This window comes from Xenopus laevis, chromosome 7L (assembly GCF_017654675.1).
Source record: "Xenopus laevis strain J_2021 chromosome 7L, Xenopus_laevis_v10.1, whole genome shotgun sequence".
Taxonomy (NCBI): domain Eukaryota; kingdom Metazoa; phylum Chordata; class Amphibia; order Anura; family Pipidae; genus Xenopus; species Xenopus laevis.
The window spans coordinates 2,823,018-2,850,519 of record NC_054383.1 but is presented as its reverse complement, the minus strand read 5'-3'; the positions used below and the strand labels follow the sequence as shown (position 1 = coordinate 2,850,519).

Sequence of the window (27,502 nt, the reverse complement as noted above, 5' to 3'; positions counted from 1 at the left end):
TCGGCCGAATCCTGCTGAAAAAGGCCGAAACCTGGCCGAATCCTGAACCGAATCCTGGATTTGGTGCATCCCTAATATTATTACATGACATAATAAATGATATTCTTTGTATTCTTGTTGGAAATGTTTTTCAATGGGAACAAATGTGAAAATGAAAATCTGATATAAACTTAATTTCATGGAAATAAGAAATTCTATAAATATAATCAATTAGAAAATTCAGTATCATTTCAATCTCCCCCTGCTCATCAGTCTGTCTGTCTGTCCGCATGGAGGAGACCAGCGGTGGAAGTTCCATTAGCCTAGCTAACAATAACTGACACTGACACAAAGCTGCGTGTAGAGAGACTGCTGAGCGAAGGATAGTGAAACGGTGCAGAATTTTTAATTGATTCGATTTAGCAAGTTTTTTTATTCCCATGAGATTTGGGTTTATATGAGGTTTTCGTCTTTAAGATATTTCCCAGCATCCTACCAGCAGCAGCAGAAGGCTTTTTGGGGCAGGGAGGCAACAGCAGAAGTCTCTTCCTTCTCTGTTACTCTGGGACCCCCCAGCCACCCTGACATGCCCTGGTGCATTGGATTAGTCAGATACAATAATTAATACAAAACTTGTATAAACCTGCCCAAGGACAAGCGCAAGTCCCCACTCCTGAAACCAGTCCAGTGACTCCCATCGCTACTCCCAGTGAACTACGGGTTCTTCCGGGAAGTTCTGCTGCCTGATACGGATTTCAGCCTGCGTTTCCGCCAGTGCCTCTGTTAGCGACTCCTGCTATGCAGTCCTTGCGGCCAATGGGAATCCCCTCGGAGTATTCCTGAAAGGCATCAGCACTGCGTGTTATTCTCTGTATATAGCTGCGCATTTATGTGAGCTTTGTTTGTTTCCCTGTAGAGCAGTCGGCGACTGTGTAGAGATTTGTATTGGATTTTATTTTTGCCTTTACATCCCCTTTACTGTTTCCAACTCCAGCTGCAGGGACAAAGATCATGGAGCCAGATTTAAACAGATAAACTGGGATTGATTCTATTTGGAGGATTATTTTGCTGCAGCCACTGGTTCTGCAGAGTTGGAGAAAGTTTGTATTAAACAATACAAAAACTATAAAATCCACATTAGATTACATGACAACACAGGAGCCAGTGCAGTCTGTATATTCTGATTATTAATCAGTCTTGTTGTATCGGCTTCTGGCAGATATTATTTGACTTGTGCTGTTTTGATTATTTATGACGATCCCTATGCTTAACCCTTCCAACAGAAGATCAGACCACATTGAGCATGTGCACAGTCTTGGTCTTGCAAATATGTATAACAAAGTTACAAGATGGTGACCCCCTGTGGCCAACTTTGAAAGCATAAATCATTTGTTTAAATAGGCTTCGGATGCAGTAAGTTCATGTTTATGTTTAGTATACAAAATACAGCATTACTAGAATTATTCTATTTTAAACTTTAGTTCCCCTTTAAATGATATTTCAAACTTCACAAGTATCCAAATTATTTGGCTCTGAAGTACTTACTCGTCTCACAGTGGGGCCCATCCCAGCCCCGACAGTCACACCGGTAGCTGCCTTGGCGCAGAATACAAACGCCATCGTTCATGCATGGATTGGGCTTGCACAGGTTCACCGGGGATTTGGCGTCTGCAACATGGAGACATGTCAGTAAGGAACATATTTTGGAATCTCAAAGTCACCTGCAGGGCACAGTGGAAAAACTGCAGCAGTTCCACATCGTTATGTATAAATATTAGGGATGCACCGAATCCAGGATTCCGTTTGGGATTCGGCCAAGATTCTGCCTTTTTCAGCGGGATTTGGCCTATTCCAAGAGCCTTGCCGAACTGAATCCTAATCCAAAAAAATCACACGTTTTTTTGTCACACAAAAAAAGAAAGTCAAAAATCTTTTACTCTTTTTTTACTCTCTTTTCCCCTTGTTTTCCTAATTTATATACGCATATTAGGGTTCGGATTCAGTTTGGTATTCTGCTGAATCCTAAAATAGTGGATTCAGTGCATTCCTAATAAATATACAATACAGGCATGGGACCTGGTATCCAGAATGCTTGGGAAAGGATCTTTCCATAATTTGGATCTTCATACCTTAAGTCTACTAGAAAATCATATAAACATGAAATAAACCCAATAGGCTGGTTTTGCTTCCAATAAGGATTAATTATATCTTAGTTGGGATCAAGTACAAGTTACTGTTTTATTACAGGTATAGGACCTGTTATCCAGAAAGCTAGGGACCTGGGCTTGTCCAGATAACGGATCTTTCTGTAATTTGGATCTTCATACCTTAAGTCTACTAGAAAATCATATAAACATGAAATAAACCCAATAGGCTGGTTTTGCCTCCAATAAGGATTAATTATATCTTAGTTGGGATCAAGTACAAGCGACTGTTTTATTATTACACAGAAAAAGGAAATCAGTTTTCAAAATGATATTCTGGATAACGCATAACATACCTGTATATATATATATATATATATATATATATATATATATATATATATAATATATATATATATATATATATATATATATATATATATATAAAATATACACAAAAGCCATGAATATCTTGTAAATTATATCCTTAACGGTGAGTTCTGATGTCATTTCTGTCACATGACTCACTGAAATTTGTGTATTATAATAAATAAAATACCCCCATATTAGAAGTTATCTCGGAGTTCCATGACCTGTATAAAAACACTCGGCCTTCGGCCTCGTACTTTTATATGGTCATGAAACTCCTCGGTAACTTATAATATCCTTATATTTTACAAGAGGGGGTACTTTATTCACTATATATTGTATCCATTATGAGGGATTATGGAATGGCTGTTGGCTGGTCTGGTGTCATATATAGTATATAAATATATAATTTACTGGGAACCAGCCCAGGTAACTAAGCGCAGTGTCTATAGGGGCTTGTTGGCCCACATGGTGTATTTTCCAATGACAGAGAAGCAGCAGAAAAATGCAGATTTTTACCTTCACAAACTCTCTGTACAACTGAATCCTCATAGTGCCCCAGAGACTCATAGGACGGGACGCTGATCAGGAACTTCTCGGATCCAGCCAGGCGCAGCAAGGAGTTCCTTAGGATGTTCCCTATACCAATGACATATACCATGACGCCATTATCCCGCAATTTCTGTGCAGGGACGGCCGCGTCTTCTGCTCCTCTTCCATCCGTGATCACGACGACAGCCTTGTTCACCCCAGGCCGGGCCCCCTTTTGCACAGTCATGATATCGTTGTAGACATGGAGTAGGGCACTTCCGGTGGACGCAGATCCGCCCATATAGGACGCACGGCCAATCCCTTGCAGGAGGCTTGAGCCCGAGTCATGAGTGTCCAGTCCAAAGACTGTCTCAGGGCGACTGCTGTAAGTGACCAGGCCAATCTGGGTGACGTCACGATTAATATCAAACTGAAGGGAGACCATTGTGACAAAGTTCTTCAGTCTATTAAACTTCTCCTGTCCTACAGCAGTGGAAGCGTCCAGCACAAAGGCGAGATCTAATGGCTGGGCCTGGCAACCTGTGGGGATAAAAGTCAGAGGGATAACCAGCAGTGTAGGACTGGACTGATGGGGCCCTCCAGAAATACATAGTAAATAAACCCAATAACTAACACCATTCCTCTTCTCTCTTCCATTACTCTGTTATAATTTATCCACTCATCTGCTCCCTTCTCCTCTCCTTGTCTGTCTTCTCTTCTCCCTCTTGTATTTCTTTCCTTCTGCCCCTTTATTTATTCTTCCCAATTGGTCTTATTCTTCCTCCCTCTAATCTCTCCTTCTATATTTCTCCTCTCCTTGCCATGGCTTTACCCAGTGATCCCCAACCAGTAGCTCGTGAGTAACATGTTGCTCTCCAACTCCTTGGATGTTGCTCCCAGTGGCCTCAAGGCAACTGATTATTTTTGAATTCCAGACTTGGAGACAAGTTTTGGTTGTATAAAAACCAGGTGCACTGCCAAACAGAGTCTCCTGTAGGCTACCAGTCCATATAGGGGCTACCAAATGGCCAATCACAGCCCTTATTTGGCACCCCAAGAACATTTTATGCTAGAGTTGCTCCCCAACTCAGTTTATTTCCAAATGTTGCTCACAGGTTCAAAAGGTTGGGGATCCCTGGCTTTTCCTAACAAGAAGTGGCCTAGCTATATCGGTGGTGTGGCCAAAATGTCAGCCAGGCAGACCCAGCACGTTCCTGGTAAGAATTCATTTACATAAGCAATTTGATTACTACAAATTTTGTCTAATGGGTTATTTAAATAAAACAAACCACACCCTCAATGTGCTTGGCCACACCTCCACTTAGCCACAACCACTCCCCCATTCCTGAAAGCCCCACCTCATTTCCAAAGCAGAACCCTGGGCTGTTGGTTAGGTACATGGGCTACATAAGAAGAGTGTGTATGTTACTACTGGGAGGAGGCGCACCTTGAACGTCGATACTGCAGATCCTCTTCTGAAGCTGAGGCAGTTGGTTGAACAGTTGCTGGGGATTCGAGTATGTGACTAGTTGTAGGGGGTTCGCTACTATTTCTGCCATTTCATCTTTGTTGGGGTCACTAGCCACTCCTATAAGGAAGACCTCCTGATCACGTGCATAGGTTGCCGGCCCGATCACTGAGTCTTGAGACTTGGAGCCTGCGAGGAGCACCACGAGACGTGGGAGATCATCACGGACATCAGAGAAAACTGGGGTGCTCTTAAATCCGTACTGAGTGACATAGCGCAGAGCTTTACCGGTGAAGAGCCCACCTCCCATAAAACGCATGTTATCTATGTGTTTCAGGAGCTCCGCCATGCTCTGATATTCACCAATTTTCACCACCATTTGCACTTCATTGCTGTACTGCGCCACGCCAACGTTGAGTGGGGACTCGTCAGAAAGCGACGCTTGGATAAAACGTTTCAGGAAAGATTTGTGTCGCATGAAACCTTCCAGGGAAGTTGTATCGGAACTGTCCACAAGGAACAGAAGGTCAATGTTACACTCCAGGCTGAGCTGAGGGGCTGCGGGTGATAAAGGGGGACACAAATATCAACAAGAGGCTGGGAAACTGCCACCCAACAGTAGGGGCATCAAACTTAATTCTACCGATACCTGGGAGCAGCCCTGTATGTAGTGCCAGGAATTGGAATAAAGTCAGGAATTAGTGCAGAAGTTTAGTGAATGTAACATTAAAAAGTTGTCTGTACAAACCGCATTCTGTATCTCCCCCAAATCCTGCTGGGCAGACGCAGTGGAACTTATCCTGCCCCTCGGCTATACATGTCCCTCCATTCTTGCACGGCTGCGAATCACAGGGATCTGCCAGGGGGGGAAAAAACAAAATCCCACAAGCCTGTTTGTGTAGGATCTCATTGGAGGGGGACACAGGGGAGACACTGGGCACGGGATAAGGATAGAAACAATAGGAAAGACTTGGAAGGGTAAATTGGGGGGACATTACCTGGACACACTGTCCGGTGGCACTGGGCTTGATGCTTGTTATAGAATCGTCTCCAGCTGCAATAGAAAAACAACAGAATAGACTATTTTTGAGAAGGGTAACTCTGCTCCATGTTGATGCCCCTGTTGTCTCTCCCATGAGAAGGGACACCTGTATCAGCTGCACCTCATACCGACTAACCATGTCCTCTCCACTGTAGACTATTATCATCAGTCCAGAAGCAAAGAGACCACCAGATATGCCCACCCACCAATGTTCCCTTTAAGCCGTGAGCTCATGAGTTGCAAATGTTGAGTCCAGCGTACAAAACAAATTGTGGTGCGCACAAAGAATTTTGTGTGAAAACAGAAAATGTTGTATTAATTCTGACCTGTACACACCAGTTTAAAACGCGCACACAAAATAATGTTTTTGAACACATAGCGGAGAAGAAATTAGAGGGAACATTGCCACCCACCCTGTTCCCCTCACCCCCTTATCCAATCTCACTTTCGATTCTTTTAGGTGATCATCCTTTACTACATCATTTGAATTGGATACATTCCCTACTTTCATTTTTGTGCTTGCGATCTCTGTGCTCCCCAGAGTGCTCATTTGTTTGTGCTCCCCCCATTCCTAGTGCTCACTGGACACCTAAACGATTCTCCAATCTTCTCTTTATTCTCTCTGTGCTTTGCTGATGGACCTCAGGTTTCCCACCCAGTATTATCAGCTCAATTCTAAGGTTGTCCATCAATCCTCTGGTGGACCATGTCTGTTAGACCATCCATTCCTGGAGGGAGATGTCTATTTCTAAGGATTCCATAATCTCCAGAGCTACAGTATGTCTTGGATTGTCCATTTATGCTTAGTCAATTCTCAGGCTGTCAATCAATACATTTTGACATACCGATCCATGCCTTGGTTGCTCCAACCCTCCCTAGTAATCCCATTCCTCTATGTCTCTTATGGAACATAAACACCCATTTATTATTCAATTCTTACATTTACATGCAACTAAGCATGCCTTGCTAAATCCCAGCCTCCCCACATCCCCTTGTTGGAATCTCTTTTGTTGCAGCTCTTGGGGGTGTAGTTGTGCTACTCAATGGAATAAATATACATTCTGTACCTGTAGAAGGGGCAGTGCCCAGGAAACACAGTACCCGGCCTGGCAGAGCCTTTCCAACACATATAGTCTCCTGTTAGTTCCTTGACAGTTTCCAGAGTCTTGCGGGTACAAGGATAGGACTGGACGCTGCAGCCTGGGAATATAAAAGGTGCATCACTAGGAAGTTCAGCTCAATATTTTTAGTATTAATTCTAGGAAACCCCAATGAGCGGCTGTTCCTGAATGACTCGCACTAACGTCCCAGAGGCCACCTCTTCATTAGCTTGGGCCCTGACTACAGCACCGAACCCAAACACCCAAACTGAGCCCTGCTTATTACCAGGTAAGGTAGAGCTGCAATGAGAGGAATTGGTCAGGGAGGTGGCCAGGCCATTCACTGCATCGTCCACGTGTTCGGCAAATAGAACATGCGCTTCCTGCGGCTCACTGCTCAGCGCATGGAGCTCCTCCCACCTGTGCAAGAAACACAAGAAATAGAGACCAGGAGCTGGGTGTAGGGACATTTAGCCAACACAAGATGATAAAGGAACCCAACAACACCGACTCCTACAGCCTTCCGCCACATGTCATACCTAAAACCCAGTTTGTGGGAATAATGCTTCTTTTTCCAAAATACCCTAATTTCCCAGAAACAGGTGGCCAAGGTTAAGGGTATAACTCACTAAAGAGGATGTTGGGGTGCTGCTCTCTCCTATAGGGAAAAGGGCAGCAATTTTGGGGTGTGGGTTTAGTGTGAAAAAACAAAAAGAAGTTTCCCTTCCAGGGAATTGGGCTCTAGGAAGAATAGGAGAGACTAGGAGACTAAAAATACTACATATTCCTGTGTAGCCAGCCAATTAGATCGACTGGAATTCCATATTAACTGGGAGCAACTTTGACCATCCAGGCATTAAACTCATCTGTTTACCTGGGAAACTTCACCCCAACAGTGAAAACCTCAATGTCCTCTCCCTTTATCTGGGCGGCCGGAAGCTTTATGTTCCCCTGGGACTTCCCGTCAGACACAATTAGGAGGATCTTGGGCACAGAAGGAGGTCGCCCCCCAGGGAAACCTTTCCACACAATGTATTTCAGAGCCAGACCAGTTTCAGTAGGGCCACCCCTAGGTAGGAAACATAAAAAAGGCAAAATATATTAAAAATAGGAGATATTCTGATTTCTGAGTACCATCAAATTAAAACACAGCAGGTGCAGCCATACGATTTAGTTATAGTTCAACAAGAGCTAAAGAAGTGTAAGTAGAATATTCATTGGCTCTTGATGACAAATTACTTTGCACGGGAGGGTCTGGTACTTACTGAAACACAATGGACTTGATTTTCTCTTTAACGGCAGCTTTGGAGAAAGATGAATCGAGACGGAATTCAACCTGCGGAGCTCCACTGTGTTGTACGACTCCCACTCGTATCTGCATAAAAATATAAATAAATTCCCCTGTATAAGAGACTGCTGGAATCACTGACAACAAAGGGGAGAGTGGGAATCAAATGAACTGCCTTGCAAGGAGCAGACATGGAGTAGCTTCAATTTTCCCTTTTAATATCCAGTTTTATTCAGATAAAAGCCCCACTATATGGCTGTGCCTGTGTGTGGATACTGAGAGGTGAATAGTCAGACAGTGTGTAGTTGAGGTGCAGAGGTTGGACAGGTTTAATCCCCGTCATTGTGAGAGATTAAGGGAGGAATGTTAATTCTTTATCTGATATTTGTTTATTATATGGTTCGAATCCTTTTCCTTTCGGCTGATCCCAAACTGTTAATAAACCTCTCGACTGACAGATTAGTACACGGAAGGTTTTGCTAGAATATAAATATTGCCATTTCAGGTCACTGTAACAATAACTTAGAGATGATTCTTTTTGGAACCCGAGATCTGGCAGCGGAACAATGTGCTTGTGAAGAAATCTAAATAATTGACATTGATACAATGAGACATTTAAATTAAATATCTAGTGATCTCGGAATACTTGCAGGCAAATGCCGTGGCCTTTATTCACTTTAGCAACCAGTTTACTCACCAGATCAGAGCCAATATCGAGGGCATCACATAACTTGGAGGCAAAATGCTTGGACCTCTCAAAACTACCCCTCCCGATGCTGTTGGAGCCGTCCAGTAGGATGAGAATGTCCATTGGGGAAGAGCATTTCATCCCTGGGGACAGAAGAGTCAATGAAGTGGGTAAAGGAACTCAGCGGTGGACTCCATACATGTAACAACCAACTCCAACCAACTCCAACCAACCTTGCCCAACTGATTTCAGTGAAAAAGAAAGATCAGCTATTCTCTGCTCTAAACAATGAAACTGAAGAATAGCTTTTATCTTCCCTTTAAATTAACTGTTAGTAGGATGCAGAGAGGGATATTCGGAGACAATTTGCAATTGGTTTTCATTTTTTATTATTTGTGGTTTTTGAGTTATTTAGCTTTTTATTCAGCAGCTCTCCAGTTTGTAATTTCAGCCATCTGGTTGCTAGGGTCCAGATTACCCTAGCAACCATGCATTGATTTGAATAAGAGACTGGAATATGAAAAGGAGAGGCCTGAATAGAAAGATAAGTAATAAAAAGTAACAATAACAATACATTTGTAGCCTTACAGAGCATTTGTTTTTAGATGGGGTCAGTGACCCCCATTTGAAAGCAGGAAAGAGTCAGAAGAAGAAACTATAAAAAAAAATGAAAAGAAATTAAGACCAATTGAAAAGTTGTTTAGTATTGGCCATTCTATATCATACTAAAAGTGAACCTAAAGGTGAACCAACCCATAATCAGCCTCCCAGGGGAAATATGGGATAAGGAGAAGGCAGATAATCAGATTATGAACCCCAATTCCCCCATAATGATTTACTCCTTTTCAATAAGACCGAGGCGCTGTAACAATGCTGCTCATTCTACAGGTATAGGATCCGTTATCCGGAAAATGGTTATCCAGAAAGCTCCAAATTATGGAAAGGCCGTCTCCCATAGACTGCATTTTATCCAAAAAATCCACATTCTTAAACAGAATTCACTTTTTCTCTATAATAATAATAATAATAAAACAGTCGCTTGTACTTTTTCCCAACTAAGATATAATTAATCCTTATTGGAGGCAAAACCAGCCTATTGGGTTGATTTCATGTTTATATGATTTTCTAGTAGACTTGAGGTATGATGCAACACCTGAATTTTTCAATTTTCTTTCCTAACCAATTTTATGGAGTTTGTTCAATGATAAATAAAATCGAATTGTGGATTCTAGTTTGGTTGGACTTTTTCAAAATCAAAGGTTTCGCTAACCCCCTTGATGTGGCAGCAGATGTCAGTTTATTTATATAACTATAATAATATACACAACTATAATAATATACACAACTATAATAATATACACAGCTATAATAATATACACAACTATAATATACACAACTATAATAATATACACAACTATAATAATATACACAGCTATAATAATATACACAACTATAATATACACAACTATAATAATATACACAACTATAATAATATACACAACTATAATCATATACACAACTATAATCATATACACAACTATAATCATATACATAGCTATAATAATATACACAACTATAATAATATACACAGCTATAATAATATACACAACTATAATAATATACACAACTATAATATACACAACTATAATAATATACACAACTATAATAATATACACAACTATAATAATATACACGACTATAATAATATAAATAACTATAATAATATACACAGCTATAATATACACAACTATAATAATATACACAACTATAATAATATACACAACTATAATAATATACACAACTATAATCATATACACAACTATAATCATATACACAGCTATAATAATATACACAACTATAATAATATACACAGCTATAATATACACAACTATTATAATATACACAACTATAATAATATACACAACTATAATATACACAACTATAATATACACAACTATAATAATATACACAACTATAATATACACAACTATAATAATATACACAACTATAATAATATACACAACTATAATAATATACACGACTATAATAATATAAATAACTATAATAATATACACAGCTATAATATACACAACTATAATAATATACACAGCTATAATAATATACACAACTATAATAATATACACAGCTATAATAATATACACAACTATAATATACACAACTTTAATAATATACACAACTATAATAATATACACAGCTAAAGCAATAGGTGTAACTACAGAGGGAGCAGACCCTGCAGCTGGGGGGCCCAGGAGGTATAGGGGGCCCCATGAAGCTCTAATTAAGGAGTAATTGTAATATATATTGGTAAAACAGGACAACCTCTGGATTTTGGGGACCTTAAAATAATTTTTCTGTGGGGCCCAGTAAGATGTAGTTATGCCGCTGGTTATAACAATGATAAATGGATGTGCAAATAGTAATGGGAGGCAGATTGTTAAATGGGGAGGACAAGGGGCAATGCATGGGGCTCACATTAGGATTGTGCAGTTAATGACGTCGCATTGAATCCTGCAGCACAACAGACGCATTTCAGCCAACAGGGGGCAGGTAACCAGCCGCAGTGTCAATGACTTCCAAAAACACAGAGAGACATGGAGTCTCCTCATTTCATTCATTACTCCCCCTGGCACCGGAATCTCATTTCTGTGCCCCAAACACATCCAGTAAATATAAGGGAGAGGGTGAAATGAAATGACTTACTTTTTCCTGCTGCTGAAATTTTATTGGCAGTCTCTGTGTTGACATGAAGCTCCTGGACACACAGACATTGTAGGACTGGAGGACATAAAGGCATGAGATTGGGAAAAGCCAGTTAGGGGCAGATTTACTAATCTCAAGTGATGGTTCAAATTTCAAAAAGTTTGAATTTCAAACTAAATTTTTGGGTACTTCGACCATCGTATAGGCTATATTCGACTCAAACGATTCGAAGTAAAAAACGATAATAGGAGTACTGTCTCTTTAAAAAAACGTTGACTTCATACTTCGCCAAATTAAAGCTACCGAAGTGCAATGTTAGCCTATGGGGACCTTCCCCAGCACTTTTTTTTATTTCGACTGTAGTGAGCGACCAAACATCCCGTGTTTCCTCTCCAGCAGAGAACGCGTGAATTGTCTGGGGAAAAACATGAGGACAAAGTTTCCTCGCACGGAACAGGACAAATTCTTTGCTGGAGAGGAAACACGGGACGTTTTGTCGCCCACTACAGTCTAAATAAATCATGAGCATAAAACATTGTGTCTTTACTTTGAGATCTCAACAGATTTGACTATTATCCCTGCACTTTGTGCTTTCTGCTCTGTTACTGCTATTGTTACTATTGGCAACAAGACCCCTTCTGCTTCCTTATCCTTTGGAGGAGAGCAGCCTAGGAATAAGTATAAGCGAAACACCCTTTATTCTTTATAACCATGGGGAGGAGAGCAGCCTAGGAATAAGTATAAGTGAGAAGCCCTTTATTCTTTATAACCATGGGGAGGAGAGCAGCCTAGGAATAAGTATAAGCGAAAAGCCCTTCCTTCTTTCTGAACATGGGTAGGAGAGCAGCCTAGGAATAAGATAATGTCCCGTCTGTTGCCCTTTCTTTTTCTTTTTTTTAACCACCTGCCCCCCTTTTGGGCATTTAAATGGTGTCCAACAAAGTCCAGTTTTACTAGTTGTTCAGGAGTGTGAGAAATTGATACAGGTATAGGATCCCTTATCTGGAAACCCGATATCCAGAAAGCTCCAAATTACGGAATGGCTGTCTCCCATAGACTCCATTTTATCCAAATAATCCAAATTTTTAAAAATGATTTCCTTTTTCTATGTAATAATAAAACAGTAGCTTGTACTTGATCCCAACTAAGATATAATTAATCCTTATTGGAGGCAAAACCAGCCTATGGGGTTTATTTAATGTTTAAATGAATTTCTAGTAGACAAAGCATGAAGACCCAAATTACGGAAAGATCCATTATCCGGAAAACCCCAGGTCCTGAGCATTCTGGATAACAGGTCCCATACCTGTATTCCATTAAACAAATCCCTTGTGCCCAGAGACAAATCCATTGATACCCACCCTGGGAGCTCAGGAACATTAGGATCACATTAACCCCGCGCAGCCTCATTCTTGCAGCCGGACTGAAACAAAGAGTAGATAGGAGTTAATCAATGGCTGGGAATGCAGCGCAATATATATATATATATATATATATATATATATATATATATATATATATCATGTGACATGTATGTACAGTATATATTTATTTGTATGGCGCTCCTTGAGGGTAAAGCACTGTACAGCAAAACAATAAATGAGCAGTAACAAATAATAATAATTAGTAACAATAAGGTCATTATTAGAAATACAATTGACACATAAATATAAAATATAATTACAATACAGATTAAGTGCTCAGTGTCAAGGAGAAAAAAGACTGGATGACCGTGCCCCGTAGAGCTTACAGTCTAAATGGGAGGGTAACTCACAGACACAATTGGGAGGGGTATTAAAGTGCTGTGGGTGACAGTGGGTGTCCCATATAAATGTCAGTTTCCAGTTCAAGTGACAGTACGAGGCCCTTCTGCAGCTGAACACAATCAGCATTTGAGTCCAGTAGTGGAACAGAATCTTCACTAAGGCCCCGGGATCCCCTGTCACACAGAGGAAGAGTCTCCACCAGAAATCAAGGGGCCCCGTACGACATTTTCTGGGCCCCCTGGTCCCCACCCAGCCCCATCCCAGATGCCGCCCACACCCCAGTAAAAAGGCTACGGATACACAATCCAGGATTCGGTTCGGGAAATGACCAGGATTAGGCCTTTTTCAGCAGGATTCAGATTCAGCCAAATCCTTCTCCCGGGCCGAACCAAATCCTGATTTGCATATGCAAATTAGGGGCGGTAAGGGAAATCATGTGACTTTTTGAAAAAAGTTTTCCCCTTCCCACCCCTAATTTACATATACAAATTAGGATTTAGATTCGGTTCATTTTCAGACGAAGTTTTCGCAAAGGATTTGGCCAAATCCAAAATAGTGGATTTGGTGCATCCCTAAAAAAGGTCACACAGACATCACCCCCACCCCCCAAGTTATAAATAGTCATTGTTGGCCTGGGCTCCCCCTTAAAAAAAATTGGTGGCCAGGCCCCCCTAACTTTTCGGCAGCTTTTGGCTCTGCTTCAACGACTCAAGGGGCTCCAGCTAATCTGGGAAGTGCAGCACGACAGGGCCCCCGTTAAAATAATCACCAGGCCCAGTACAGTTGCCCCCCCTTGATGGTGACCCTGTAGGGAGGGCGAGGGCCACAGAAAATTAATGTCTCTTTAACCCTAAATAATGTGCACATTTCACTGTTCTGTGTATCTCCTGCATTTGTACAAGGTTGTTTTTTAGCCTTTGGGCTAAGAATATTCTAATGATCTGATTGGACACAACTTGAGTGAAAGGCCCAAATCAATACCAGTAACAGTACCAGTACCAGTAGAAATACCAGAAACAGTAACAGTACCAGTAACACTATCATTAACACTACCAGTAACAGAACCAGTAACAGTACCATTAACAGTAATACCAGTAACAGTACCAGTAACAGTACCAATACCAGTAACACTACCAGTAACAGTACCAGTAACGATAATACCTCTCTCTACATCATACTAACAGTTAATTTAAAGGTGAACAACCCCTTTAAGACCTTAGCTTGAGGCAGAACAAGCAACCAGTGAACTTTTAAAATATGAGAAATGAACCTCAAGTGAGGGACAAAATGTCAAATTGTTCTGAGTTGGTCTCAATACAAGTGACCCCAGGTGCCCCCTCTCTTGGCGCAGTTAATAAGACCTTCCCCCATTGGTCGCTCTTCTCTCACAATGAAGGTGAATTTCATCGTTGGCCCGAGCAGAAGTCGCTGACCTATAGGAGAACCTGATAACGTTTAATCTTTCAAGAAAGAATGAGCCGTTTTCTCTGTGTTCCTGAGCCAAATCCCATGAGCTTTATACGGGGGGTTCAGAGAGTCAAGGGAATTATATGGAGGTTAAACGGCTCCGAGTCATTTCAGAACTGGCAGTTGCTTTTAGACAAGATCTTGTCTTTCCGCTTTCTCCCGTAATCGTTCCTGCTGCACTGGCTCCAGACAGAGAGGTGCTGAGCGGGTCTCACCTTATTCGTTGTATAAAGCAAAACGCTGGGGCAGTGCTGTCCAACTTCTATGGTACCGAGGGCCGGAATTTTTCCAATCTACATGGTGGAGCCAGTGTTAGCCACTCCCTGTTTTTAGACCACACCCACTTTAAACCACACCCATGTTACCGCAAGACCATGTCCACATTAATAACACACCAAAAAACCAAATGGTTGGTGCTCACTGCAGGGATCAGGGCCGGAACTAGGGGTAGGCAGAGTAGATGGCTGTCTAGGGCGCCATTATTGAGGGGCGCACTTTTCAAGCGTTTATTTAATCATTTGTTTCAGTAATCATGGTCACCCAGTTGGGTGGAATCCATCCCCTTCTCCTTCTTGCCGGCAAGTAATAGCTCCTTCTGTGCGGTGCAGTGCGACGTGTGTATATGTGTCAATGATGTCACTGATGTGTTGGGTGACAGAGAGAGGCAGAGAGCTGGGGGGCTGCTGGGTGTGACTCTCGCTGCTCTCAGACTGGCACAGTTACACTGAACTCAAGACTTTCTTTCTATTACTGTAAAGTGTGAATCTTCCTGCTGGCACAGCCACGTACAGATTTGGGGCCATTTGTTTGCTGTTGCTGCTGGGCGCTGGCACAGGTACATAAATACTTATTTATTTACAAGCAATAAGGGGGCAATATGATGTGATCAGATTTATTTTTGGCTGCTGCTGACACAGGTAAAGATTGGGGGCAATATGATGGCTGCAGGGGGGCTGTATGATGAATGGCTGCTGAGCTTGCTGGTACAGGTATAGGGAGTAGTAATATAAATGAAAAAGTGTTGTACATTTTCTTGCTCTCTTTATTTAAACACCATCATGGTAAGGAGGGAAATGGTAATACAGGACAGGGGGGCACTGAGTGAAGCTCTTGTCTAGGGGCCGAACTACCTTGTGTCTGTCCTGGCAGGGATGTCACTCATATGGGAAAACAGTTAAGTCATATTAAGACATAAATCCATATGCCTCCTCCTCCCCTGTGTATAATACAGTAGCCCAGCATATGATTAAACACCTTAGGGGCCACTAACAATAATTTTCAATTGCTAACAAACCCCCAGAAGAAATACCAAAGTATGAGACACACAGGAGTATAGGGAAGGCAGAGCAGGAGACAGGGAAAGCTCTCAGTCTAATATGTACTACATACAGTGACACAGGGCTGGGGCCCCATTAGCATTTTGTATAAAGTGTGAACAGGTGAACAATGTGGCAGTTTCAGTCTGGGTCTCAGGTAGAACAATACAGGGGCTTTAGGGGAGTGAACAATAGAGGTGTCACAAGTGGGAACAATACAGGGGGATCACAGGTGTGAACAATGCAGGGGATTAGTCTGAATTTGAGGTTTAGACAATGCAGGGGCCAGTTAATCTCTGTAGTGATACCTTTTAAAGTTTACATATGGTAAGTAGACACAGCAGGCAGACTTTGATGTGGAGGGCCACGTGAGGGGGGTTCCGCCAGTTGGACAGCCCTGCGCTGGGGTATCAGGTGGAATCACAATGGAAGGACAGGGGCCAATATGGCTGTTAATTAATAATAAGGCTCTATGAGTACTATGGGTCTCAGTTCTTACACACCCAGCATCACTCTCAGTACTTACAGGACACTCCTTCAAGTGTAACTAGAGTGCGCTGGGTCCCCTGCAAAAATCTCTTCAAAGGGGCCGGACGCACTCCCACCCCATCGTCCCGCCCACTTCCCATCTCTGACCCTCCCCTGACTCCACCCATTCAGTGCAGACTTGAGAGGTAAGAGAGGGGCTGGGAGGAGGGTTTTTTTATCAGCTGTAGAGAAAGCAGACTCCACACTCCGACCCCCTGTTCCCCAGGCCCCCCTACAACTGTGGGGGTCACCTCAACCGACACTCCAGGGAAGCCACTCCCCCTACTTGCAGGGACAGTACAGAGATGCCAACTTGGTTTTAAAGGACCAGTAACGTAAAAAAAATTTGTTTGTACATAACGGAAAAAAAAACACCAAGACACATTTAACTTTAAAATCGCAAAGTCTTTATTAACTTACCAATACTCCGATTGAGCTCCTCTTCAGAAAGTGATCGGCGATCCATTGTGCGGCGCTCGATTTCTCTTCCCTGCCTTCCTTATAGGAGATTACCAGAGAGAAGCAATCAAGCGGCACACAATGGATCGTCGCCCTGGCGCCTTTTCTGAAAGCGGAGTATCGGTAAGTTATTTCTTAATAAAGACTTAGCGATTTTAAAGTTAAATGTGTCTTGGTCATTTTTTTTCCATTGTATACAAACACATTTTGAAGATTTTTTTTTGATGTTACTGGTCCTTTAATAAAAACTGAGTGCATCTAAACCACACCCAGTTTTATCCCAGGTCACGCCCATTTCACCTCCAAACATGCCCCAATCCTGCCCAAGGCCTGCCCCTACCACACAACCCCCTCCCCCCTCTGCCTGTTTTGGAAGATTACGGGCGCATTAAAAAAACTTTTCAATGGGGGAAGGTAAATAAAACTGACAAATGGTGACTGGACTGTACATGGGGGTGACGGAGCAAAACGGGAAAATTAGGGTGAGAATATATCTGAGACCAACACCAGCAAATAAAATGTCCTGAAATAAGTTATAAGAGCAGAAATGTACAACGTGTTATAATATATATATGTCTGGCAGGTTATGAGCGTGTATTAAAGGGGTAGTTCACTTTACGTTAAATTTTAGTATTTTATAGAATGGCTAATTCTAAGCAACTTTTCAATTGGTCTTCATTTTTTTATTATAGTTTTTGTCTTTCCAGCTTTCAAATGAGGGTCACGGACCCCATTTAAAAACAAATGCCCTGTAAAGCTACAAATGTATTGTTATTGCTACTTTTTATTCCTCATCTTTCTATTCAGTTCTCTCCTATTCATATTCCAGTCTCTTATTCAAATCAATGCATGGTTGCTAGGGGAATTTGGACCCCTAGCAACCAGACTGGAGAGCTGTTGAATAAAAAGCTAAATAATTCATAAACCCCAAATGATAAAAAATGAAAACCAATTGTAAATTGTCTCAGAATATCCCTCACTCCATCATACTAAAAGTTGATTTAAAGGTGAACAACCCCTTTTACTTTAGTTCCATTTAACATGACAGGGTGGGCGGGGCAGATAACAAGATGGCCGAAACACAGCAGAGCTGATTAATTCACTGTAAATAAAGTAGGGATGCTCCAAATCCACTATTTTGGATTTGGCCGAATCCTCGAATCCTTTGCGAAAGATTCGGCCGAATACCGAACCAACCCCTAATTTGCATATGCAAATGGCAAGGGGAAAACATTTTTTACTTCATTGTTTTCTGACAAAAAGTCACGGGATTTCCCTCCCCACCCCAAATTTGCATATGCAAATTAGGATTCGGATTCAGTTCGGCTGGGCAGAAGGATTCGTCCGAATCCTGCTGAAAAAGGCTGAAACCTGGCCGAATGCCGAATGCCGAACCGAAACCTGGATTCGGTACATCCCTAAAATAAAGGGAAAAACCTGAATTTGTATGATATGTATAATTATTTTGTTTGGCTGCATCTTGGGGTGTCGGCAAGTCTCTGGGAGAATTGGGCCGTGGGGTATTTGTGGAATGTTTTATTGAGGTTTGTGGGTGTTACTGAGCAGTGGAAACTACGGGACTGGCACCTCCTTAGCAAACTCCTGTCCTGTCTTGTCAGTGATTTATTTATTCAATTTAAAGTAAATGATCTGAAAGCGACGGGACCTGAGGGATGAAAGTGTCATGTTATGACTTTGCACATTCACACGTTGTGTCAATTGTGAGGAGTTTGTGTCTTTCTTTCATCTCGACAACAAAGGATGAAGCAAATCTAGTCGTGTGTAATGGGGCAGGTGTACAAGAGGCTTTTGGCAGAGAGACCAGAATACATGGCAGCTGCACTTAGATACTTTTGTAACAATTTAAGATAAGCAAAGAAACAACTGTAATTATTTAAGATCAGCAGGTCACTTGGGGAAACTGTGACTCACAGCTTAAAGGGCAATTCACCTTCATTGGCAAAACTCTAATAACACATAAAAACCACAGAAATGTGTTCAGACTTTCCATAACCTGCCAAATTTTGTAAAATGGACATGGTAAGTAGGGGGTGTGGCCATAAAATGGGAGTGGTCAAAAGATTTTGCCGCACTGCGCATGACAAAACTTTTTATCCCACTTTCTATTTTAAAAATCTTGGGCGTATGAAACAAAATGTTGTACAATATTGGGGGTGTGTATAGTGGGAGACGAGCCGACAGATCAGCAGAAGACTTGGGTAGCGGAAAATTTTGATTGGGCGTTTTTGAAGGCACCTGAACATCGGCCATTGTTAGTGCTGATACAGGTCAGATACAGGTAGAATTGTATTGTTTCTATATGTATATCTGACCAATCAGCTCTACACGTGTGTATTGAAACTAATTATCTTTCCTGTGACCATTGGAATCGTAAGTGTAAAGTCTATGGGCACCAGGCCTGGACATCTGTGAATTCGGGCAAATGCCTGTTGGGCCGCTGTCTATGCAATATAAATGGGCCTCGAGTCTCTGCACAGCCTGCTGTCCTAATACTGTTGATTTATTGAGGCTGCTGTTGCTGACAAACACCACTAGATGTCGCTTATTTCTCCAGTGACTGCCATGTCAGCACTTCTGGAACCTGTAACTGCCAAATTCAAGGGTTAGTTCACATGTGGAGATTCGGGGAGATTTTGTCGCCTGACGACTAATCGACTCTTCTTCTGGGCGACAATCTCCCCAAACTGCCTTCGCGTGCCTTCCCATCCGCTATAATGAAAAGTCGCCTGCGCTAAAGCACACGGGGCGCTTGGTTTTCCGAAGTCGCCCGAAGTTTCCTCGTGAGGCAACTTCGGAAAACTTAGTTCATCTAGAAGAAGAGGCGATTAGTCGCCAGGCGACAAAATCTCCTCGAATCTCCTCGTGTGAACTAACCCTTAAAAGTTTCCACTGAACACCATTAATCTTTTTTTGTTCTTTGAAAGCCCTGGCCACAAATGTTTTTTGCTTGGGGGTCCGGCCATCAATTTTCTTTTTTTACTTTTTATCGTTGGCCCTGACCACCTTTTTCCACCTCATTTTTTGGGGGGCCCTGACCACCAATGTTTTCTTTTTAGCTTGTGTGGGTAGGGGAGCTTGGTCACCAATGTCACACCTGTATAGGTATGGGACCTGTTATCCAGAATGCTTGGGACCTGGTACTTTCCAGATAACAGATCTTTCCATAATTTGGATCTTTATACCTTAAGTCTACTAGAAAATCATATAAACATTAAATAAACCCAATAGGCTGGTTTTGCTTCCAATAAGGATTAATTATATCTTAGTTGGGATCAAGTACAAGCGACTGTTTTATTATTACACAGAAAAAGGAAATCATTTTTAAAAATCTGGATTTTTTGGTTATAATGGAGTCTATGGGAGACGGCCTTTCCGTAATTTGGAGCTTTCTGGATAATGTTTTTCCAGATAACTGATCCCATACCCAGTGCGCCCAAGTTGCAGAAGAGTGCCTGGATCCAAGAAGTAGGGGTTGATGCTACAGGTGGGGAAATAAAGGTTTGAACTAGGGTTTTATAATGATTTTATTTGAACTAGGGGTAAGGTGGCAGAACAGTTACAGTGTCTGGTGCCCTTCCACCTTTGTGCCCTAGGCACGTGCCTCTTCTGCCACCTCGCCCCTAGTTCCGGCCCTGCCCAATACCGGAAGTGGCTGCTTTGATTTCCCAGTACGTCCGTCATGGCCACCCTCCTTTAGAGCAGAGACACACGCAGATTCGGGGAGATTTAGTTGTCCGGCAACAAATCGCCTTTTCTTTGGGCAACTAATCTCCCCGAACTGCCTTCCCGCCGGCTAGAATCTAAATTGCCGGCTAGAATGGCACTCGATTCGTTTTCCGAAGTTCTCGTGAGGCAACTTCAGGTGACTTCGGAAAACGAAGCACTCCGAGTGCCATTCTAGCTGGCAATTTAGATTCTAGCCGGCGAGAAGGCAGTTTGCGGAGATTAGTCCCCCGAAGAAGAGGTGATTTATTGCCGGGCGACTAATCTCCCTGAAGCTCCATGTGTGTCTCTGCCATAGACGCAAAGATCCAATCGTACGAATCCTCAATTCGTACGATTTTCGGACCGTGTGTGGAGAATCCCGACATTCTTCGTCCGGCGGAGATCAGTCGTTGGGCCAACCGGACAGGTTAAAAGATTTCTGTCGGCTGCCGATAATATCTCTGCATGTATTGCCGATCGTACTATTTTCAGTGGGAGACTGTCACCAGCTTTGGTCGGACATAACTATCGTACGATTGGGCAGAACATCGGCTGATCTGTTCTTTTACTACTTTATTTGATCTGAATGGTTAGTGGCAGGTCGGGAGATGGGGAAGTCTATGAGCAGTTTAAGTCTTCCGGCAGTCAGTAATTAGTATGATGATTAGTAATTTCATTGTGATGGAGTGACACCCCCCTTACACAGGGCCGGATTTACATAGCAGGCACCCCTAGGCCCGCTGTCGTTCATCGCCCCATCCCCTCCCTTTTATTTAATCAAATTTTCATCATCGGGACCAGAGCAATCGGGATTAGGTACATGGAATTTTAAAAACTATCGTATGTCCTGCACCTCCCCAGTGTTTCTGAACCAATGTGGGTTTTGTTGAGCAGCATGCCGCCCCCCTAAAATCCTGCCGCCCTAGGCCCGGGCCTTGGTGGCCTCTCCACAAATCCAGGCCTGCCCTTACACAACCCCTCAACTCACATAACATAATCCTGTAGTTGTACTACTCACCATTGATGCACGGCAGCCGTGTGAGTTCTGGGACAGAGATCCTGATTCACAGCTCATTTAACCTGTTGCTAATGGATATTTCACACCCCACTGCTTTGTTACACTGTGACTACACACAAAGTACAGATAAAAGCTAATGGCCGGCCAGTGAACTTGTGGAGCAGCAGCAAGTCTCCAACCTGAAAGGCTCCTCCTTTTTATATATATATATATATATATATATATATATATATATATATATATATATATATATATATATAAATAAAATACTTGTATTGAAAAAAATAAAAAAGAAGTATCACATTTTTAAAGGAGACATTTAGTGTAAAAAATAAGAACGTACCAGTGCATTAGACTCATTTAGATATAGAAGAATTCTGCTTATAAAAGTAGTGTTTCAGGCTGATTTATTGAATATTTCTGCAAAAACCCTAATAATCCCTCCCTTCTCTTCCACTTCCGGCTCCCTGAATTCCCAGACTGTGCACTCAGTTCACTTCACTGTAGGACATAACCAGCAGCTAGCAGGACCTGATAGGGAACTGAAGCCTGTCTGTGCTTGTGTGACTGCAGGGCTGTGATTGGCTGTCCTCCTCCTACTGTGCTTCTGGCAGGGACACGCCCACCCCTCATTTGAAACCCAGACAATGACCAGAGAACATCTATTGGGAGCTCCAATAAAGGGGCTATTTTTAAAGATAATATACATTTTTAGCACCATGTAAAAGTAACACAATTTATTACTTATAATTGCCTAGAAAATTAGGGTTTCTTCATTTATCCTATATGCCTCCTTTAAAAAATGTTTTCCCATTAACTGTCAGTTTTCCCTCTGGATCTGTATCCGCTGTTAAGGGATAAGGGAACATTTTCTACTGGCAGCAAGTGGAGAAAATCATCAAAACGGAGTCTTTGAATTTGTACCTAAAAATAAAGTGTAATGTTTGTAAAGAAAGACATTAAAGAGATACTGACACCAGAAAATAACCTTTTTTTCATTATCTATCATAACATTGTCTTTAATTGCGATTTATAATTTTGCCTTAAAAGTATTTACTGATACTTTTACATTACCTTTCTTACCCCCATGTCCCTCTATGAGGGGGCTGCCATATTTGTGCAGCAGGAGTCCGTTAGCATTAGAAACTCTAACTGTCAGGCTGAAATGTGACAGTCAGGTTGGCAAAACAGTCAAGTTTAGGAACTTCAAGTGACCATTTTAGTGTCAGCATCACTTTAAATACATTCCTTACAACTCGCTCGTACGCTGGGTAAAATAAAGGAAATGAGATTACACCAAACCACAATGGGAAGCTAATATTTTATTACAATTTTAGTATGTTATAGAGTGGCTAATTCTAAACAACTTTCCAATTGGTCTTCATTATTTATTTTTTAGATTTTTTTAATTATTTTCCGTCTCCTTCTGACTCCTGCTTTCAAATGGAGGTCACTGACCCCAGCTAAAAAAACAAACAAACAAATACTCTGTAGGGCTACACATTTATTGTTATTGCTACTTTTTATTATTTATCTTTCTATTCAGGCCTCTCCTATTCATATTCCAGTCTCTTATTCAAATCAATGCATGGTTGCTAGGTGAATTTGGACAATAGCAACCAGATGGCTGAAATTACAAACTGGAGAGCAGCTGAATAAAAAGCTAAATAAGTCACAAACCTTAAATAATAAAAAATGAAAACCAATTGCAAATTGTCTCAGAATATCCCTCTCTACATTATAGTAACAGTTAATTTAAAGGGGAACAACCCCTTTAATCTCAAGCATGATAGAAAATGGACAGAGACACTTAGTGACCCCTGCTTGGCTGGAGTTAAACCCCCTGAGGAAACAGGAGAACACAATTAAATCCCAGTAACAAAGGGCAACCCCTGCCTAGCGGCCGTGCACAGGTGACACAACTAAAGAAGGAAAACAATCAGAGAGAGAATTCTGCCCACAATCAATATTTGCTCTGACCCGGGAGAAACCTCAGATCTGGTTACACGACCCTCACATTAACAGGTAACTAAGGGGAATGCGACACTTTGTTCTACACAAAGAGTTAATTTGAGGAGTTGAGGGCAGAGGAGCAGATTCTCATGAGACAGATATTTTCTAAATAAACAAATAAGATCTCAGTGGAATCCAAGGTTATAACTTACATTGAGAAAGGTCAGACTTACTGTGTCCACGATTCCACTGAGATCAGCAATAACAATAGCATGTTAAAGGCAAAGTATGTCCTCGTTGTGAGTTGGGAAGATCTTTTGTTGCCCTTTACAACATGTTTGTAGACACCCCATAAATCATAACTGATGAATAGTAACACTGAGGTAACAGTCACCCTACTATGGTTCCAGGGGTACCCAGGGCACAAATAAGCACTCACCCCAAATCTCCCCCTAACTGGCCTTCAGGGAACTCTGAGTACCCCCTACTGTAAATGATAAGGATATTAGAAGTCACTGAGGGGTTGTTCTGTGACCATATAAAGACACAAGACTGCAGGCTGAGTTATACAGGGAACTCTGAGTATCACTCATGTATTATAAGGGATAATGTACCCCCCTACTGTAAATGATAAGGATATTAGAAGTCACTGAGGGGTTGTTCTGTGACCATATAAAGACACAAGACTGCAGGCTGAGTTATACAGGGAACTCTGAGTATCACTCATGTATTATAAGGCTAATGTACCCCCTACTGTAAATGATAAGTATATTAGAAGTCACTGAGGGGTTCTGTGACCATATAAAGGCTGCAGGCTGAGTTATACAGGGAACTCTGAGTATCACTCATGTATTATAAGGGATAATGTACCCCCTACTGTAAATGATAAGGATATTAGAAGTCACTGAGGGCTTGTTCTGTGACCATATAAAGGCACAAGGCTGCAGGCTGAGTTATACAGGGAACTCTGAGTATCACTCATGTATTATAAGGGATAATGTACCCCCTACTGTAAATGATAAGGATATTAGAAGTCACTGAGGGGTTGTTCTGTGACCATATAAAGGCACAAGGCTGCAGGCTGAGTTATACAGGCAACTCTGAGTATCACTCATGTATTATAAGGGATAATGTACCCCCTACTGTAAATGATAAGGATATTAGAAGTCACTGAGGGCTTGTTCTGTGACCATATAAAGGCACAAGGCTGCAGGCTGAGTTATACAGGGAACTCTGAGTATCACTCATGTATTATAAGGGATAATGTACCCCCTACTGTAAATGATAAGGATATTAGAAGTCACTGAGGGGTTGTTCTGTGACCATATAAAGGCACAAGGCTGCAGGCTGAGTTATACAGGCAACTCTGAGTATCACTCATGTATTATAAGGGATAATGTACCCCCTACTGTAAATGATAAGGATATCATGAGGCAGACTGTCTGAACTTTTTGTAGAGCAGTAGATAATAAAATTGAGAGGTGAAGCAGCTTCAGGCCCTTTTATATATCACAGTGCCATTTAGAGTATGTGGGCACATCAGGTACCAATAGGGTTGCCACCTTTTCTTGAAAAAAATACCGGCCTTCCCATATATTTATGTTTTTCCCTATTAATAACATTGGGATCAGCCATCATTTTACCGGCCAGGTGGCAACCCAAGGTACCAATAAGATAACAGCCTAATACTAACCAAGCTACTGCCCATTTAGAAGCTGCACTGTATCTGTATGAGGAGGGAACAAGGAATCAGTGTGCCCTGGCATGTGGCTAGAATATTACAGTAAGTGACACTTACTTTGAAGGTAGTTAGTTACAGTTCAGTCCAAGGATCAGCAGGGGGTGCATAAGATGACAGTTTAAAGACTCAGTAGGCACTTTATATCTTAGCAGTTCCCAGAATCAGCAGGTGCTGGATGGAATTCCCATTCCCAGGATCAGTGTATCATTTTATTCCCAGTATCAGTATACACTGGATACCATTCCAGCTCTTCGGATCACACAGGTGTTGGATAACATTCCAGTTCCCAGCGTCTGCAGGAGCTTGATAACGTCCCTCACCCCGGGATTAGAAGGTGTCGGGTAAATATCCCGTGCCCAAGATCGGCTGCAATTTGGTGCAACTGCCCTTCTCCGGAATCAGCGGGTGCTGGATAAGGTTCTGGTGCCTCGGATCAACAGGCACTTGATAATATGCTGAGCACTCCTGGGCAGGGAGAGAAATGTGAGCAACGAGGAGCCCAAGGGAAAGAGATGTCAGTGCCCAGAGGAAGGAGAGCTCCTCACGGATCCCAGGACTTGAGCTGAGACTTGAGCTGAGACTTGAGCCGAGACTGGATCCTCTCCTGTATTAGCTGCACTGCCGGGGGATAAGGAGGGGGGGGGGTAGGTGGGGACTGGGGAGGGATCCGTTTTCAGCACAAGGTGTCAGGTCTCCAGGTGTAGCAAAAAAAATGTCTCAACCTGGAGGGTAAAATATTAACTGGGCACAAGCAGAGGCTTAAACCCAATAAAATGCCCCTACCCTTCTATAATTCCCTGCAGAATTCCTCTGGGTCTGTTCTAGAGCAATCAGTGCATTCCTCGGAGCTAATAAGTACAATTAATAACTCTAATTATTCACAATTCCTCGTTTACACAGGGTCAGAACAATTGGGGCTGCAGCTGTACAACTCCCAGAAGCCCTCGGCAGTGAAAGTGATTGTGGAATGATCACAAAAAAGATATAGATTTATATGGTGACTTGGTCACCCTCCAGCTACAGCCCTGTCCCATGTACCCAACTGGCATCTCTGTACTTACATACAGGGTCTTCCAAAATAGTCTGTAAATCACCCACCCCTCTTGCTATTCACTAATGGTTAGAGCTGGGTGTCTCATGTCAGTGACGTGTGCACTAACATCATTACTGCTGATTGGTGGTGGAGACAGGCCCCAAGCTCCCCAGATAAGGACACCCCTAGTCTTCTGTACCCCCACCCCACACACTGTAACTCTGCACATCCCTATAGTACAACCTGTAATGATTATACCTCCTTCCCTTAAACTACTAGGATACTACAGGTCACCCCATGACTCCCCAATATCCATATATTTAACAGCTGGTGGTACATTATGGGGCCTATTTACTTAGTTCAAGTGAAGGAATAGAATAAAAAAAACTTCAAATTTCAAATGTTTTTTTTGGCTACTTCAAACATCAAATTGGCTACTTCGACCATAAACTACGACTTCGAACTAAAAATCGTTCGACTATTCGATAGTCGAAGTACTGTCTCTTTAAAAAAAATTCGACCCCCTAGTTCGCCACCTAAAACCTACTGAAGTCAATGTTGGGGAAGGTCCCCATAGGCTTTGGCATCTTTTTTTGGTCGAAGAAAAATCGTTGGATCGATGGATTAAAATTCTTCAAATCTAAGGATTTAATCATTCGATCAAACGATTTGCGGTAAATCCTTCGACTTCGATATTCGAAGTCGAAGGATTTACATTTGACAGTCGAATATCGAGGGTTAATTAACCCTCGATATTCGACCCTAGGTAAATCTGCCCCAATATCTCTATGGGCTGCATTAGGCCGTATATAAGAGACAAGAGATCTCACACAGCTCTCATGATTGACATGTTACAGATTCATAAACTAAAACATAAAATCTGTTCAATCCCCCGGGGTCATGACTAACAGATTCTAAGGGGACGACATACTTTAAATTAGTATATGGGTTTTTTTTTTTTTTTAAAGACAGCTACATACGGAGAGCTGCTTGCACTCATTTGTAGTCATATTCCCTTCATAGCCCTCACCTATAATATCTACTAGGAATGCACAGAATCCACTATTTTAGAATTCCAGGGAATCCTTTGTGAAAGATTCGGTCGAACAACGAACTGAATCAAATGCCTAATTTACATATGTAAATTAGGAGGGAAAGCAGGAAA

The 27,502-nt window shown here is 42.0% G+C and overlaps 1 protein-coding gene across 1 annotated transcript; it reads right to left on the bottom strand.

Moving 5' to 3' along the window:
* Positions 1-25,942, bottom strand: vwa2.L (von Willebrand factor A domain containing 2 L homeolog). Its single transcript, XM_018224983.2, has 14 exons — positions 25,362-25,942; positions 12,692-12,753; positions 11,331-11,405; positions 8,619-8,752; positions 7,899-8,008; positions 7,508-7,702; positions 6,920-7,053; positions 6,601-6,733; positions 5,490-5,545; positions 5,240-5,347; positions 4,471-5,049; positions 3,012-3,563; positions 1,525-1,647; positions 1-818 (listed from the first exon to the last, which is right to left on the bottom strand). The coding sequence occupies exons 2-14, from the start codon at positions 12,738-12,740 to the stop codon at positions 763-765; spliced, it is 2,304 nt and encodes a 767-aa protein (XP_018080472.1). The 5' UTR covers positions 12,741-12,753; positions 25,362-25,942; the 3' UTR covers positions 1-762.
* Between the last annotated feature and the right edge of the window lie 1,560 nt (positions 25,943-27,502).

What these genes read in the sequence shown, in the direction of transcription:
- vwa2.L (XM_018224983.2), bottom strand. Translation starts at nt 12,740, where the DNA reads ATGAGGCTGCGCGGGGTTAATGTGATCCTAATGTTCCTGAGCTCCCAG. An exon ending in AATTTCAGCAGCAGGAAAAA is followed by an intron (nt 8,753 to 11,330) that starts GTAAGTCATTTC and finishes TTCTGTCCCCAG; the next exon opens with GGATGAAATGCTCTTCCCCA. An exon ending in TGTACAGAGAGTTTGTGAAG is followed by an intron (nt 1,648 to 3,011) that starts GTAAAAATCTGC and finishes TCCATGTTGCAG; the next exon opens with ACGCCAAATCCCCGGTGAAC.